Here is a 15631-nt window from a genome sequence, read left to right on the forward strand (position 1 = left end):
AGCTATAAACAACAGGGAATTGACCAATTCCTGCTATTGTACTGACTAGGCTGATTTTTCAATCAAAAACCCAATCCCAAACTACAAAAATAAAATTTAAGCATGGAACATTCAGTCAATGCAGACACGTTTTGCTTTAGATGCAGATCAAAACTGTTTAATGCTGACTCAAACTAAACTCTCAGATCACTCCTTTCTTTTCAAAGGGACACCTGAAGCAGCCATTCTGGGTTCAAAATAGTTCTCTCAAAATGTTTGCTCAACTCTGATGGGCTGTGTAACTTCAATTTAATTTAAATAGAATTTAATTTAATCAAACCTGCATATACTTTTCGTGTGTGTGTGCGTGTGTGTGTACAAAATGTGTGCACACACATGAAAAAACACTGAATACTGTAGATACCAAATTGATAAATATATGCCATCATGTAAGTCTTCCTCAAGTTTTTTTTTCCATTGGCACGTATTTCCTACAACTGAGCTGTATAAGCCATTAGCTAATGCAGAACTGGATTGTTTATTTTTTTTGCTGACCTGCAATGAATGCTGAAAACTGAAAAAGTTTCAAAATGAGAGACATAATTATGAGGCCTGCTCCTTACAGCCAACAATAGTCTATAGCACACAATTTATGCACATTCACTCACAAATAATCACACCTGTTTAAATATATATTTTTTCTAATACTGCATGTATAACGAGGCACCTTTCCTATACAATTCCCAAAAGTACATTTTCTAGGAGGTACGGAAATCTTTTCGTATCATTTTTGGCTTGACGCGCCAGGGCTGGCTCCTCAATCCTCAGTGAAGGTTTGCTGCCTGCTTGTGTCGTCCTTGTCTGTTCTTTTCCCCCCTTTGAACAGCCGAGACCTGATTAAAAAAATTAGTTCACAAGGTTGATTAGGATTTCCCCGCAAGTGAAATACGCGATGGCTGACTGTCACCCACCGCAGTCACCCTCTAAATGCAGCGGGCCTGACTTCTAAATCAACATGCTGTTTATAAAACAAACAAACAAACAAACAAAAACCCCGTAGGCTGCAGCGGGCAAGATAAGAAAAGGAAAATAAAAAAGGAAAGTAGGGAAGAAAAAAGAAAAAAAAAGAAACTGCAGCGGGAAGGGGCGCGTTACGGAGAGGAGAAAAAACGAAGAGGCCCGGTCGGGGGTTGCAGTTGCTGCTCTCAGTCAACAGGTTGCACCGTTCCCCCTCGGCTGCCCCGCAATGCGCGAGCTCGTCCGCTCGCGCGCTCGCAGGCGCCTTCCCTGCGCGCGCCCTCGGCCTGCCGCGTCTCTGCTCTCTTTCCAAGTCTGGGGGAGGGAGGGGGAAAGGAGGAGGAGGTGGAGGCGGAGGCTGCCGCTGCTGCGGCTGCGGCTGCTGCTGCTAGCACCGTCGTCGTCCTCCATTTTGTGGCTGGGGCAAGCCGTAGAGCTGAGCGCAAACGGAGTGGCTGGCGGGGGGAGGAGGAAGAGGAGGAGGAAGAAAAAGAGGAGGAGGTTGAGGAGGAGGAGGAGAAGGGGAAGGCGGGACGCCCGGGCAGAGGGAGCGGGGGGAGAGGCGGAGAGGAGAGCGGGAGAAAGTGTGGCTTTAATTAATTGCGGGGCAGAAGTGTGCGTGTGGTGCACGCGAGCGGGGGGTGGGAAAAGAGCAGGTGAGGGGCTGCGGCGGCGGCGGCGTGTGGAAGCGCGGTCTGTCTGTCAGTGTGCGTGTGGGGAGGAAAGGGAGGGGGCGGCTGCTTACCTCCTCATCTGCAAAGGGGCGGCTGCTTTCACCCCCACCCCACACCCAATCCCGTCGCCCCGTAACTCTGCTTCCTTCCAGTCCCCACCAAGTTGTTTATTTGCTTCGCTGTGTGCTGGAGCCATGGAAGTTGGTGGTTAAGAGGACTCCCAGCGCCCCCACTGGATACGGTAAGGGGTGTCTTTTTTTTTTTCCTAGGTGTGGGGCGAGGGAGGAATGGTTTCTACTTTTAGGCTCTGTCCCTCTCGAAGGGAGGTGCACGGCTGAAGCGGCGGCGGAGTGCTTTTTCTGTAGAGGTCACCCTCCACCCTCTCCGTAATGCCTCCCCCCACTCCCGCCATTAAGACCGAGCGGTTTGCTGCCGAGTCGTGAGGCCAGAGAAGGGTGGGAGCTTCTTCCCTCGATCCATTGCGTCCTTAACTTTAACGTCCTTCTTGTTAAATTGGGGAGAGGGAGAAGGGGCTTGTACGTGTTTAAATAATGTACATATATGTACGCGTTTATATGTATAGCCTAGGCGAGGGCGGGGGGAGTGATTTCCTATCCTGTTTCACAACCATCATTGGCTCATTTTAATCCCATACCAGAATGTCCAAAATAGTCTGTCTTCTTGGAAAGCAACGATTTTAAGTTTGCAATCCTCTATCTATTTACTTAGGGGTATGGGACGCTGAATTCAGCAGACTTCCTTCTGATAGACGTGTATAGGACTGCACTGTAAAAGTAGTATAAATCTTATGTAATAGGTTCCCTCCCTCCCCTTAACCTTCCCCGGGACAAAAAAAAAGAGGCTGTTTGGAAGGTTTATTTTTTTAAAAAATAATTTGTTCACTTTTTTAAAAAGCTTGCTATCACCTCTCTTTTTGTTCCCCCTTTTTTATTTGGCGGCCCCACGGATTGGAAACAGACAAGGAGTTGAAAACTTGGACTTGGTTGGAATTTTTTTTTTTAAGCAAAGGGCTGATGTTATTTTGCAGAAGTGGGCGTGCCAGGCAAATGCTCAACAGGTCCCGACACATTTTTCTTTTTTCTTTTTCTTTTCATCTTTACAAGAAGGAGAATTTCAACTCAAAAAAGATTAAATATCTTTGGAGTTACTTTTTTCTCTTCCAGCAAATGAATCATATGATAGATTTATCCCTTTGGCGTTGCCTGTCATATAATGACTTTTGTGTCAAATGTGGTAACTCAAGTTCTTTTTCTGTTCTTCCCTCTTTTTTGCTTTAGAGCTATGTTATGGTGTGGATCTTTTAAAATTACACAATTCTTTTTGTCAAGGCCCAAAAAGAATTTTAGAAGTTTCATGCAACTTTTGAAGAGGATATTGCAGAATTGGCTGTGTCATTTGTGCATGCTGCCTTTTTGTTTATTGAAAGAAGCCTTCTTGTCCATTCATAAGTACCCTTGGCAGTTTTATAAATTTTTGGAAAATGTGTGCAAAGAGGTTAAGGAAAGATAAGTGTTACCACAATATTTTTTTTCATGTCTTAAGAATAAGGTCTTTTGATCAAGTTGTGAAACAGAGCAGGATTTTTTAAATACAAGCTTGTGCCTGTCCCTGTTGGATCTCCAATAAATTACTGATGGGCACTGCAAGGCTCCTGTATACGCTTCAAGATTTACTTAGCATTTTCTCTTTGCAAATGGTTGCAAAGGGTAGAAGGTTTAAAATGTCAAGAGAAAATATTCTTGGCTTTGTTTAGGTATGCATTCACTTTTAAAATTGTGTGTTCTTTAAATACCAAATAATGGCAATTCCTGAAAAAAAATGAAGGAGACTAAAGAGGGCAAGTATTTCACTTGTTTATTTTTCAAAATGTATATTACTTGAAACTGGCCATCGTTTTGATTTGAAAGTAGGTTAATGTACTTGATAAGTTTGACAAATCTGAACTCTAAAATTCTTTAGATACAATAATTTTATTGTGTATTCTTAAAAAACCTAGAGAACTGTAGCAGTGCAAGGGAGGAAAAGAAAAAGAGGAAAGCTATTTCTAAATTGGCAGCCGTCCTATGTAGTAAGATTTCTTGTCTAATGAAAGTTAGATCATTGGATCATACTGAGAAACCTGGATGATGAATGGATTTGTAAGTTGTGAAGTGATAGAATATTGATGGATACAAATGCAACAATATTTGAATGGACCTGAGTGAGAATTCTTGAAAACAAAATAGTTTAGGAAAAGTATACAAACAAATGAAAGTTACTTTTTGTTTTAATACTTATATACAGACTTTAATTTGACATGAATTAAATGATACATTAAATAGCTGATTAGTTTTCTTTGTGATTGATTCTATTAGGCAAATATCATTTGATTAAATTGAGATAAACTTTAAACTTTCCAGCCATTGGGATGCTTTGTATTATAAATCTTATTTAAAAGTTACTGGAAACTATTAAGTTTATGTTTACCTTTTTAATACTCCTTTTTTTCTTGGGGTCGGTACTTTGTAAATCCTTATGCTTCTTCTGATATCAAGCTAATGATGGTTTGTTTTTTGTTTTTGTTATTAGTACTAAAATAATGGAGCCCAAAGAATCGTTGAAATCCACAGGAGGGGAGGAAAGAGGGAAAAGTGCTCACTTTCATCCATCCTTTAGGGGTGGTGCTTCTGTCAAGACTCCTGTATCTACATCTACCCTGTCTGCCTCTTCCCAGTCTGACTCGAAACAGTCTGTTCTGTGTGACTTGCCAAAGGGGTTAGGAAGCAATGTGCCACAGCCAGATCTCTCCAAAGCAGTGTCACTCTCAATGGGACTGTATATGGGTGAAACCGATTCAAAAGTGATGGGAAATGAACTTGGATTTCCTCAGCAAGGCCAAATCAGCCTCTCTCCTGGAGAAACGGATTTTAGGCTCCTTGAAGAAAGCATAGCAAGCTTAAATAAGTCCTCTAGCCTGACAGAAAGCTCAAAGGGAGCTGCATCTACTAATGTGCACCTAGAATCAGAGTTCCCAGCTATGGCTAGTCGTGATCTTACTTTAAATCAAGGGTCTTTAGCACAAGGCCAGGTTAACACCAACAGTGGCAACTTGAAGCTGTTTTCGGAAGACCAAAGCACCTTTGATATTTTGCAAGATTTTGATTTGCCACCAGTGTCTCCAGGAAAAGAAACAAATGGAAGCCCTTGGAGAATGGATCCTGTTCTGGATGAAAGTAGCTTGCTTTCACCTCTTGGTGGGGATGAGAGTTTTCTCTTGGAAGGAAGTGAAATGGAGGATTGCAAGCCTCCAATTTTACCAGACACAAAGCCTAACATTAACGAATGTGAGGATCTTTTGTCAAATCCTACAATGCAGATGCCACAAGTGAAAACTGAAAAGGAAGATTTTATTGAATTGTGCACCCCTGGAGTAATAAAGCAGGAGAAAATAGGCACAACTTACTGTCAGGCTAATTTTTCTGGGTCAAATAAAGTTGGAAATAAAACATCTGCCATTTCTGTTCATGGTGTCAGTACTTCTGGAGGGCAAATTTACCACTATGATTTGAACACTGCATCTGTCACTCAACAGCAGGATAAGAAACCAGTTTTCAATGCCATTCCCTCTCATCCTGCTGGTTCAGAAAATTGGAATAGGTGCCAGGGATCTGGAGATGATGCCCTTACACCAGTGGGGGCTTTGAATTTTTCAAACAGATCTGTCTTCTCCAATGGGTATTCAAGGTAGGATACATTTTCTTAAACTTAATAGAAGATTTCTATGTAATACAAAGGTAGTAATAATAATGTTCACATTTACTGTCCTTTTGGTTAAAAATTGTTTATTTGATTCAATAAAAAGATAGGCAGTGCAAGGCAAGTCATTGCAATTTTACAATTTATAATTATAATAAAGGAGAAGAAAATAAAAATAAATGGCTACTCTGACGAAATAGTTCAGGGTACTTTTTAACTAAAGCAGCATATTCCTGTTGAAATATTAGTACAATGAATTAGTTTCAGTTTATACTTCAGTTAGTTTCAGTATTCATTTCAATATTGTATTGGTTCTCATGATGTCAAGCTTATTGAACAAAAATCTCATAGTTTTATTTATTTATTCTTTGCTCATTTTAGTCAGTAAAATATAAAGCCGGGGATTTTTGTAGTAGGATTTTACTTTTAATACTGAACTTAAGTAAATTGTAGGACAATATGCAGATTGAAGTGTGGGAAGTGGTGTTTTTGTCAATGCTAACCATGGAAAAAATGTTGGGATATACATTCAGATTCCAAAAGTAAAAAATTTGATGCAATCATTTAACAATTTTTTATTCTCTATTGTTTTCACCCTGTTTTCTTTAAAATTAAATTATTTTTAATTTTAAATCATTTATTTAGTCTGTCTTTTAGTGATTTAAGGAAGTTATATTCTAACGGAAGTTGCATCATTCATTTCTTCAGTGCTTAATTTTTTCTTCTAAAAAATGTTGGGATTGATTTTTTTAATAAGCATGCTGTTCCTTCAAAAGTTGAGTTCTAATGAATTTTTATTTAACCAGATATCATTTACCTGTGAGTTTGGAATTGGAATAAAATATTAAAGTATATTGTATATAGTAATCCAGCTTCCATTGGACTATTTTATTTTATTTTTTTCCAGTCTTTCTCCTTTGTTAAGAACATAGGCACACATATGAAATAGCATACAATATGCATCAATCTTCTGCTTTCTGTATGTTCTGCATGACAGTGACAATTATCCACGCTGTGGTGGAGGAAAAGAAGAAATGGGTTGCTGTTCATGGACACTATATCACTATATATGGAAGGGAATACTGTAGTGCAAAGTATATTGCTTCATATTAATTTGATTTTGAACATTCCTTTCTACAGTAGAAACAATTCTGTAGTGCATACTTGTTGCAAGTTGTCTTTTATTGCCCTTATTTTTCTTTGTATATTTATTACATTAAATGCTATGTAGTGAATTTACAGCAAATCTCGTGGAATTAAAATTCTGTAGATAAGATGCTTGAATTATTCTTTTTGGTAAGAATATCAGCAAAAAGAATGCTCTTTAAGCAGTTTATATTTTTGTAGTGAAGTTACGCATTTGTGTTTAGGAGGTTTACGCTAATGATTTTCAAACTCATGACTTGGTGTGTCTGAAATCTCTGAAATGCGTATGAATTACAAATACCTTTTGTCTTTTGTTGCTCAATTGAAATCTCTTTTTTTGCTACCTTGATTTATATCTGATGTCTAATATAAAATATAAATTGAAAGGTTTATTATGGATTATATGTATTCCATATAAATGGAAGCAGAATTAAATACATATATTGTTCAAATAATAATGATTAACATTATTAATCACTTGTTTGCAAATGAACTTCCACTTCGCTCTCCATCCGTTCCATCCCATGCTTCTCTAAATTTATTCTATCGCATTCTTCAACATCTGGTGTAGCTTTAGGGGAGTGCATAGGAGAAGATGAGTGCATTCCATCCAAGACATCTGCTTTGCTAATAAATAAACAGTGGGGTTCAACTCCTAGAATCCCAATTACATTTAAATATATTTATGATGAAATGAGCTTTAGTAGGTTGGAATCTGCTATTTGGACTACTCACCATAATTGTGGTGTTGTCTAAGATAATATGACCATCACTCTTCCATTACCATGAAGTGGGTCAGGTTTTTATTTATTAATTAAAAGGTATGATAGGACATAGAACTGTTGCATTTTTTAATATTGCAATAGAAACTTGTGACTAACACTGGCTTTTAAACTATGAAAAATCATTTCTTAATGCAAGACCAAAAATTGTTTCTTCCAATACATATTATTTAAAGCAGTTGACATAGTTACTTGGGTGATGTATTTATTTTATGGCTGCATCTGTTTGTAGAAAAAAAAGATCTGTAGAAACATCTAAAACAGGACTTTTGATTATTCTAAGTGGGGAGTACATAGTTAATTAATGACTTCTAGATCAGGTTTTTAAATACTTTTTTTAAAAGTTACATTTTACACGTCTGTTTTAGGGAATAAGATACTTGTGGGTAGAGGAGTACTGTACATTAATGTTTGCCAGGTTTCCTGCCCTAATTTATTTTTAAATATTATTTTTATAAAAATATGTAAAGACACTTTAAGTAGCAAGGTGGCATGCTATAAATGTCTAGCTTACACTGATAAGAACTCCTCTGAGCCCCAAGATTATCACTGTTGGTTCTTAGCATTAAAATATTGAGCTTTTCTTGATTTAGTTATTACCTCGGGGAGAGCTTACAGTCGTATAATGAGGTAAGAAAGAACTTGCAGTTGTTTAATGAGGTAAGAAGGAATAGAAAGAAAGGAATGATGAAACTGAAATACAAAGCAAAAATAAAGGACAAACAAAATTGGAAAAGCTGGAGTAGTTATACTCGAGAATACAGAAACAACATCTGATGTTTCTTAATTCTACTACAGGAATATTTCAGTATGACATGTTAGAGTTTGTCATGAGTCATATGGGTGCCGAGCATCATTGTAGATAATTGTGGTTCTTGAGTTGCTTCGGAAAAGATCGTGCTTCCTACAGGCTTTTAAGTTTGAGACTAGTTTAGCTCTGTGAATTAATGGAAATCAGTACTGGCAAACTGGAATAAGTAATTTTTTTCTTTTTATGCTTTGGGAACTTTATTTCTGTGCATGTGTATGTATAGGTTGTCTTCTTGAATTAAGTATTAGGGGTGATCATGGTAAAGCACTACTATGTTAAACTGTGGCTTAAACTAAAGCTGCTTTTTAAGGGGTTGTCTTAAATAAACTTTTCTATTGACATGATTTTATATATTTTCTAAACAATGATGCATATCTGACTTTGAGATCAACTTATATAGCATATTATTTATACTATATTTTATTTGGAATCCAATTGCATCATTGCTCTAATGGTGCTGTTTTGCCAGCACAATAGTTTGTTAATACCTCCCAGTGTATCTCTAAAATCTGTTTGGAGTACTTACAGTTTCTAAAGTGACAAGAATTGATGGGAAATACCATTATTTTTTAACTGGTCTCTTAATGTTGGATGTAACCCTCATTTAAACTTGTCAGACCACGCTTTACACGTCTGTCACATTAGATAATAGTATTTTGCATGCTTGCCTTCTATATGATATAGGGAACATCATTAAAACATTTTCACTCAGTTTCTGTCCTACAATTAGCACCTGTTAACAGCTTGTCAGAACACATACAGGAATCTTGGAAAGTATTTTCTTCCATTATTTATCCTTTCTGCTTGTTTATCCAATTGCACTGTAACAAAGTTGTGAGGAAATTGATTAGGAACACTTTAAACCACTTCTAGTTCTAGAAAATACACTTCTGGAAATACACAAATCCACTCATAGAATGCTTGGATTATCCCTTTCCAGGGAAAAATGGGATATTCCAGACCTAAATCACACTTAAGATGCAACGTTTTGCTATCACTATCCATGACTAGTTACTAGACAGGCAAGAACAGTTTATTATCCATCATGAGATGAAAATAAAATGCCCACATTTAGAAAACTGAATATAATTTTTGGGGGGTATTTGAGAAGTTATCTTTATTCCTTTATTTTCATGATCTTGTACTTTTCAATGTCAAGTAAAGCAGATTAATTGAAATCTAGTTTGCCAGTTTGAATTGTGAAAAAGTAGAAATAATTTCAAGTCAATTGAATAAGAGGGAAAAGACATGTGCAAATAATAGCCTGGCATTACAGATTAATGAAGCATGTGAGTTCATTTTACAATTAAAAGATTATGGATCTTTATACATTCTAGACAATATTTCTGGAGTCATATACCAATGGTACATCATTTTATAAAAAATCTCTTTTAAATTATGACATAATGTAAACTTCAGTCTTTTTAATCACATATTTTCCCACTGTTCCATCAGTATATTGTGTCCAAAGTTCTTAGCCCATTTTATCATAGTCTTTCACTTCTTCTACTTCAGATTTCAATAAATGTATTTAAAAGTTTATACATTTTAGCAGTTATATGTTTATCATTTGTACATAGTTCAACTTCTGTTTTTTGCTGCTCAATTCCAAATGTTCTATTATCTACCTTAAATCTTTCTCATAACTCTGCATACAAAAACCATTGAAAACTAAATCACTCTGCAGCCATTTGCTCTTTTGATTTCATCTTATATTCTCCATGTTTCTGTTCTAACAACTCTCAAACAGGTAACCATTTTTCTTTACCAAGTGTTTCGTACCTATGGAATGCGTCTTGCACTGAGACCCATAAAGGCATGTTTGGGCACAGTCCGGGTTTATATTTATTCCATATTCTCAATATGGCACTCCTAATATAATGATTCTTAGAATCTACATTAACCTTAACTTTATCATACCATAGAAAAGAGACATGATTCTTAATTAAGCATATGCAATGAATGGATTTTCTCTCTCCTAACTCACTACGAACCCTGCAAAGTAAAGGGCAAGGAGAAGGGATGGGGCAGGGTGCCTCTCTATTCCATGAACAGGAATAGATGGCTGCAGGATTTCATGATGACTGAATAGGGCTAGTACAAGCCCTAGGATCCAGTGGAATTAATTATGAAATAAGCATACATAAATTCATGCTTGCTTGCTAAGCCAGCGCTGGTACCAGTTTGGGATTTTCTATAGGAAGTATAGTTAGGCCCTGAGAAATTAGAGTTAGGAATTATCCATGAATAGAAACTAAGCAACATTGCTTATTCAGATAAATTGATACCAGGATAGTTCAACAAAAACTTTGCTAAAGAAATGGGACATGAGAAACTAAAAGGAGGAACAGCTGGAATAAAGTGAAGTAGCAAGTATGCTTATGTGGAGGCAGCCTGCAAGAGGTAGTCTGGAGTAGCTTTCACAATAGTCTGAGCAAAGCAAAAGGTGTAACTGCTTTTAACAGCTTGAAAGGAAGGTCTCTATAAGCACTTTCATTTTATACATTATACTTTTTTCTAATGCTTTGCAGAGTCCTTAAAAATAGAAATGAGGTCTTTTCAGTCATGGGAAAATAGAAACAGCAGGAGGGAAAGGTGGCAAATGATGTTAGTGGTAAGTTAACTTATAGCAGATGTGATTGATTAAGAATAAGGAAATCCACTTGAAATCGAGGTAGAAAGTAGGATTGAGATGAATAGAGGTATAAAACTCACTTGGTAGAACTATAATTTTATTTTAGATGACGTTTCCATTGAATATAGTTTGAAATTCCAATTTTCAAACTGGGAGATGAAAATGAAAGACAGTTGAAAGACAGGATTTAAACAATACTTTTTCATAAAAGACATTCATATCATATAGCAACTAGAATGTTTTGGATAAAATTTCAGTATTAAAAATGTCTGTTTACTAGTATTAGTTAGCAAACTGAGGAAAATGACATGCTTCCACCTGTATGTTTACTTGAACTACAGTAAAGTTAAATCCTCAAGATCCTTTTTTTTTTGTCCCTCAGGTTTGATGCATTAGATTGTGCTAAAAGAAAAATTGTGCAATACTTAGAGATCTGCATAGTTTTTAAATGCATTGCAGTTTACTTTTGAGACAGCCAGTTTGGCATAGTGGTTAAAGGCACCAGGCTTCGAAAGGAGGAGACTGTGCATTTTAGTCTTGCTTTAGGCAACGAAGCCAGCTGAATGACTTTGGGCCAGTCTCTCTCAGCCTAGGAAGAAGACAATGGCAAACCACTTCCAAAAAACATGGGCAAGAAAACTGCAAGGACTTCTCCAGGTAGTCACCAGGAATCAAGAAAATAAATACATTTATTATTTATTATATTTATATTATATTACATTACTTTAGTGCAATCCTGCTTTCAATCATGGTATATGCTCCATCCTCAGAAACCTTATTTCTCAAAGGTCCTGCCACTGGTAGTCCAACAGTGTGAAAGTGATGGAGGGATGCAATATTTTCTTTGCTGTGAGTTTTCTGCTAGCATTTTCTTTTTGAAAAGCATTTCCTTCTTCCTGAAAGCTGCAGGGGAGGAAAAAAAATTGCATCAGCTGATGCTGTTGTTAGATTAGGGAAAACTTTGAATCCTTTGCAGCTATAAGCCTTCCCAGTGTGCCTCCTGCTTGGTCCTTTCTACCTCTTCCCAACATTGGATTTTGTGCTGTTGCGTACCAGCCTCAACTGGCAAAAAGAGAGATCTGACACCAACTTGCCCCTTCTGCAGGTGAAGCTTTCAGTTCTTGGAGAAAGACCTGAATTATCCTGTAGCATCTCAAGGACTACAGTAATGCAATCTAAATGTACTCATATGTGAATATACCTTGATTTATTTATTCATTCAATTTATGTAGCCACCCATCTCACATATGTGACTCTGGGTGGCTCACAACAGTTAAAAAAAAAAAGCACCCCAAAACAATAAACAGTGAAAAAACAAATATACAAAAGCATGCTGAAAATTATTAAGAACATATTAAAACCATAAAAATATAATCAGCAGAGGAGTACAATCCATTCATATCATTCAGTGCAACTATTGGACAGGCTCTACACCACAGCCAGATCCCCAAGCACTGTGGCAATGCCTTTTGAAAGACCAATAGGGTCAGGGCCAATCTAAGCTCTATGGGAGATGATATTCCACAGGGCAGGTGTCACAACAAAACAGGCTATCTTTCTAGGCCCCATCAGATGGCAGTCCTTAGTAGATGAGACCTGTAACACGACTGTCCTGCCAGACCTGATGGGACAGGTACATGTAACTGGGGAGAAGCAGGCTCTCAAAAAACCCTTTATTGCTGCTTTGTAAAAAGTTTAGATGTCATCCTAATTTGCCAGGTAATTGTTATGTACATATGTGGAGATTGTTATTTAGACTAGTTGGAGACTAAATTTGAAGTCTGCTCTTAAATCCTGTTCACTATTCCAGGCATTAAATAATTAACAGATATCTCTTACTTGCACCTAGGGTTAATCTCCTGTATCAACTTTTTTTTCACTTAATACCAAAGCTTTTATTTTATTAATACATTGTGTTATGGCCCATGTATGCACTGTCCAGTTCAAATACCTCTACAAACTATGGCTAATTTTGTGACAGGAATAAGTTATCGTGACTATCTGGCTCTTATAGTTCTCACATCTTTCTCTTGCACTGGCGCTGGGAGCTCTTATGTCTATTTTTGTGTTTCCTAATACAGATCTGATAACTGTTAATCTTAACTGTAGTTTGTATGAAACAAAGCATAATTCAGGTCCATTGGATCTTATTTCAGATGTACTATAATTAACAAGTTCTTGGGTTTGGGATCATAAACCACAGATCCAGTCTTGTCCATGTGGTGATATCAGAAGAGGAAGAAGAGTTTGGAGCATTTTTGCCCATTCTAGTCAACTAAATCCAAAGTGACTTGTATCCCAATAAGAATTAATAGGATTTTAAGATTCTTGTGTTAGCTAAACTCCAAAACCAGCTTTCTTTAACTTGGTGGCCACCAGATGTATTGGATTTTATCTTCTCTTATCACCAGTAGTCCAGAAGATCTGCAGAGTACCTATTTGAGAAATCTTTTCTAAGACAAACACTTTGCTATTTCCCCAGAGCCAATTATATAGTCAATAGATAGAGAAAAGGAATCACTATATTTTTATTTATAAGAATAATATTCTACAGAAAGCAACATATTACTATAGCAAACATGGATAGAGGTATTCTGTACAAAATAACAGGAGAAATATATATGGCATCATGTTAGGAAGTGGGTTCTGCCTAAATTTTAAACAGATCCACGGTGATTTTTTTCCCTACCTATTGTTTATATAGTTAATGCAACATGCTATTTACAATAAATTTTAAACTTTAGCAACAAGAACTTAAAAGGCCAGATTAAGTCGCTCATTATTCCATGTAACTCACTTGCTTATTTTAAGCCAGTCATTATCTCAGCTTAACCTACTTGGCTGAGATGTGCAGAGATAGAGAAACAAGTATGCCACCTTGACTTAAAAAAATGAAGCAGGGTGTAGCTTGGTTTAGTGGTCAGTCTCTCTCAGCACCTGACATCAGGCTTGGGCAATTCCTGTTGCAACCAACGGATCAACATTCAGTTGATCTGAAAAAAGTGGACGCTGCACATGCGGGAAAAATGTTAGGAAGGGGGGGGAGAAAGGTGTAAATATAATTAATAAATCATTTTTGCTACAATGTCTTCATTACAGTTGTGTGCCCATTATAATCATTTGTCTCCATGTTTTAATATTTTCATATCTACTTAAACATATTTATAAGGGATTAGCAATTGGGAATCTACTTTCTGTAGGTACTTGGCTCTCATTCTCTCCACAATTAGATTTTATTGGGTAATGTTCCAGGCAGCAGCAGGTAACTGACATTTGGGTCGTAGGAATAAGACCTAAACCTCTAAACTTCATTTTCAGTAAAACAGTAGTAGCAAACTGAAAGCCTTGAATCCCAATCTTTTTTATTCTGAATTTGCTTTCAGGAGACTTAAGTTTGAATTGTAATGATGCAGTTCAAACATGAACCTGCTGAAAGCAAATACAGAACGATTTTACAATATATTTTTATTCAGACTTTTTTTAGAATTGAATATTTAATCCACAGTGTATGTTTTTACACAATCTCATAGAAACTGAGAGAGAATGCACTTAATTGCAAACAAATTCAATTCCTTTGCTTTATTGTAAACAGCTTGCCATGCAGCAAAAGTTAAACATTTCCATTCCCTATGTTATTGTCAGGGGGAAAAAAATGTTTTATAGAACGGAATGGATTCTTTTTAAAATATTTGCAATTGCATCCTTAGTTGCTTTGAATTATAAGAATACTTGTGATGCTGTAATTCCAATTGAACTTAAATATACTTCTAAGTAAAGTTGTTTAAAATATGTGAAGTAAATGTTTTGGACGCTCTATTATCCTTTATTGCTATTTCATGTTTTAGGCATCCAGAGTGAAATATTAAAGCTTGTTGACTCAATAGTAGCCTGGGGTGCCTGTTAAACAGTTCGCTGCCAGTGATGAACTTTTAATATATGCACGGGGTTCTTTGTTGTTCTTTGATGTGTAGGAATTGAAGGAAGCTTGGGCATTTCAGGACAAGTCTAAGTTATTCAACAAGCTTCTCCTATCTTGTGTCTTCCAGATATGTTCTAATTCTCTTAAAGCTGGTTAATATGGAAAACCTAGAGCCAGTTTGTTCTAGTGTTTAAGGCACCTGGCTAGAAAGCAGGAGACTATGAGTTCTAATCCTGCCTTAGGCATGAAAACCGGCTGGGTGACTTTGGGCCAGTCACTCTGTCTCAAAAAACCCCAATTATTGCTGGACAGTGTAAGCAGTAGGAAGGCATCTGCTTGGGAGAGTGGTATACAAGATGTTTATATTCCCCTTGCCTGCTTTTCTTTCTTTACCATTGGTTGTGTATGCTGCTGTCCAAAATTTCTACAGGTTGCATTGTAGTTTAGATTTCTGGAGGGTTTATCCATCAGTCCCAAAAGGAAACCCTCTGGGTTTGACTGTATATTAACCTTCAGAATCTTCTGGATTAATATATATGAGTCCAAAATATTTTAGCTTTATTACATGTCCACCAAAGATGGTAAAAAGTCCCTTCTTCTTGTTCACATTTCCAACATATATTTGAAACATACATCATTTTATAGAAATTCTCCTTCAAATTATAAAATAGTGTAAATTTTAATCCTTTTATCCTCTTATTTTCCCATTGTTCCATTTGTAAATTATATCCAAAATTTTTAGCCCATTTGATGATACAGTCTCTAACTTGTTCATCTTCTGTTTCAAATTGCAACAAAAGCTTATACATTTTAGCAATAAGATGATGTTCATCATTAGTACACAATTCAGTTTCAAGAACAGTTTTGTTTCATTCAAAACCATATTAGCTTTTTATCAACTTTAAATCCTTC

At 36.6% G+C, this 15631-nt stretch overlaps 1 protein-coding gene across 1 annotated transcript in view; it reads left to right on the forward strand.

Annotated features, from left to right (window-relative positions):
* Window positions 1–1300: 1300 nt before the first annotated feature.
* The window catches only part of NR3C1 (nuclear receptor subfamily 3 group C member 1), a 70129-nt gene continuing 55798 nt past the window's right edge, over window positions 1301–15631 (forward strand). The window contains exons 1-2 of the mRNA XM_088133697.1: window positions 1301–1911; window positions 4260–5414. Coding sequence (XP_087989823.1) covers window positions 4270–5414 — 1145 coding nt within the window. The 5' untranslated portion in view covers window positions 1301–1911; window positions 4260–4269. The remainder of the gene's footprint in view (window positions 1912–4259; window positions 5415–15631) is intronic.

The sequence above is a fragment of the Python bivittatus genome, unplaced genomic scaffold (genome assembly GCF_059951505.1).
Source record: "Python bivittatus isolate LINGU-HERP-01145 unplaced genomic scaffold, Pbiv_v1 ctg000080_np1212, whole genome shotgun sequence".
NCBI lineage: Eukaryota > Metazoa > Chordata > Lepidosauria > Squamata > Pythonidae > Python > Python bivittatus.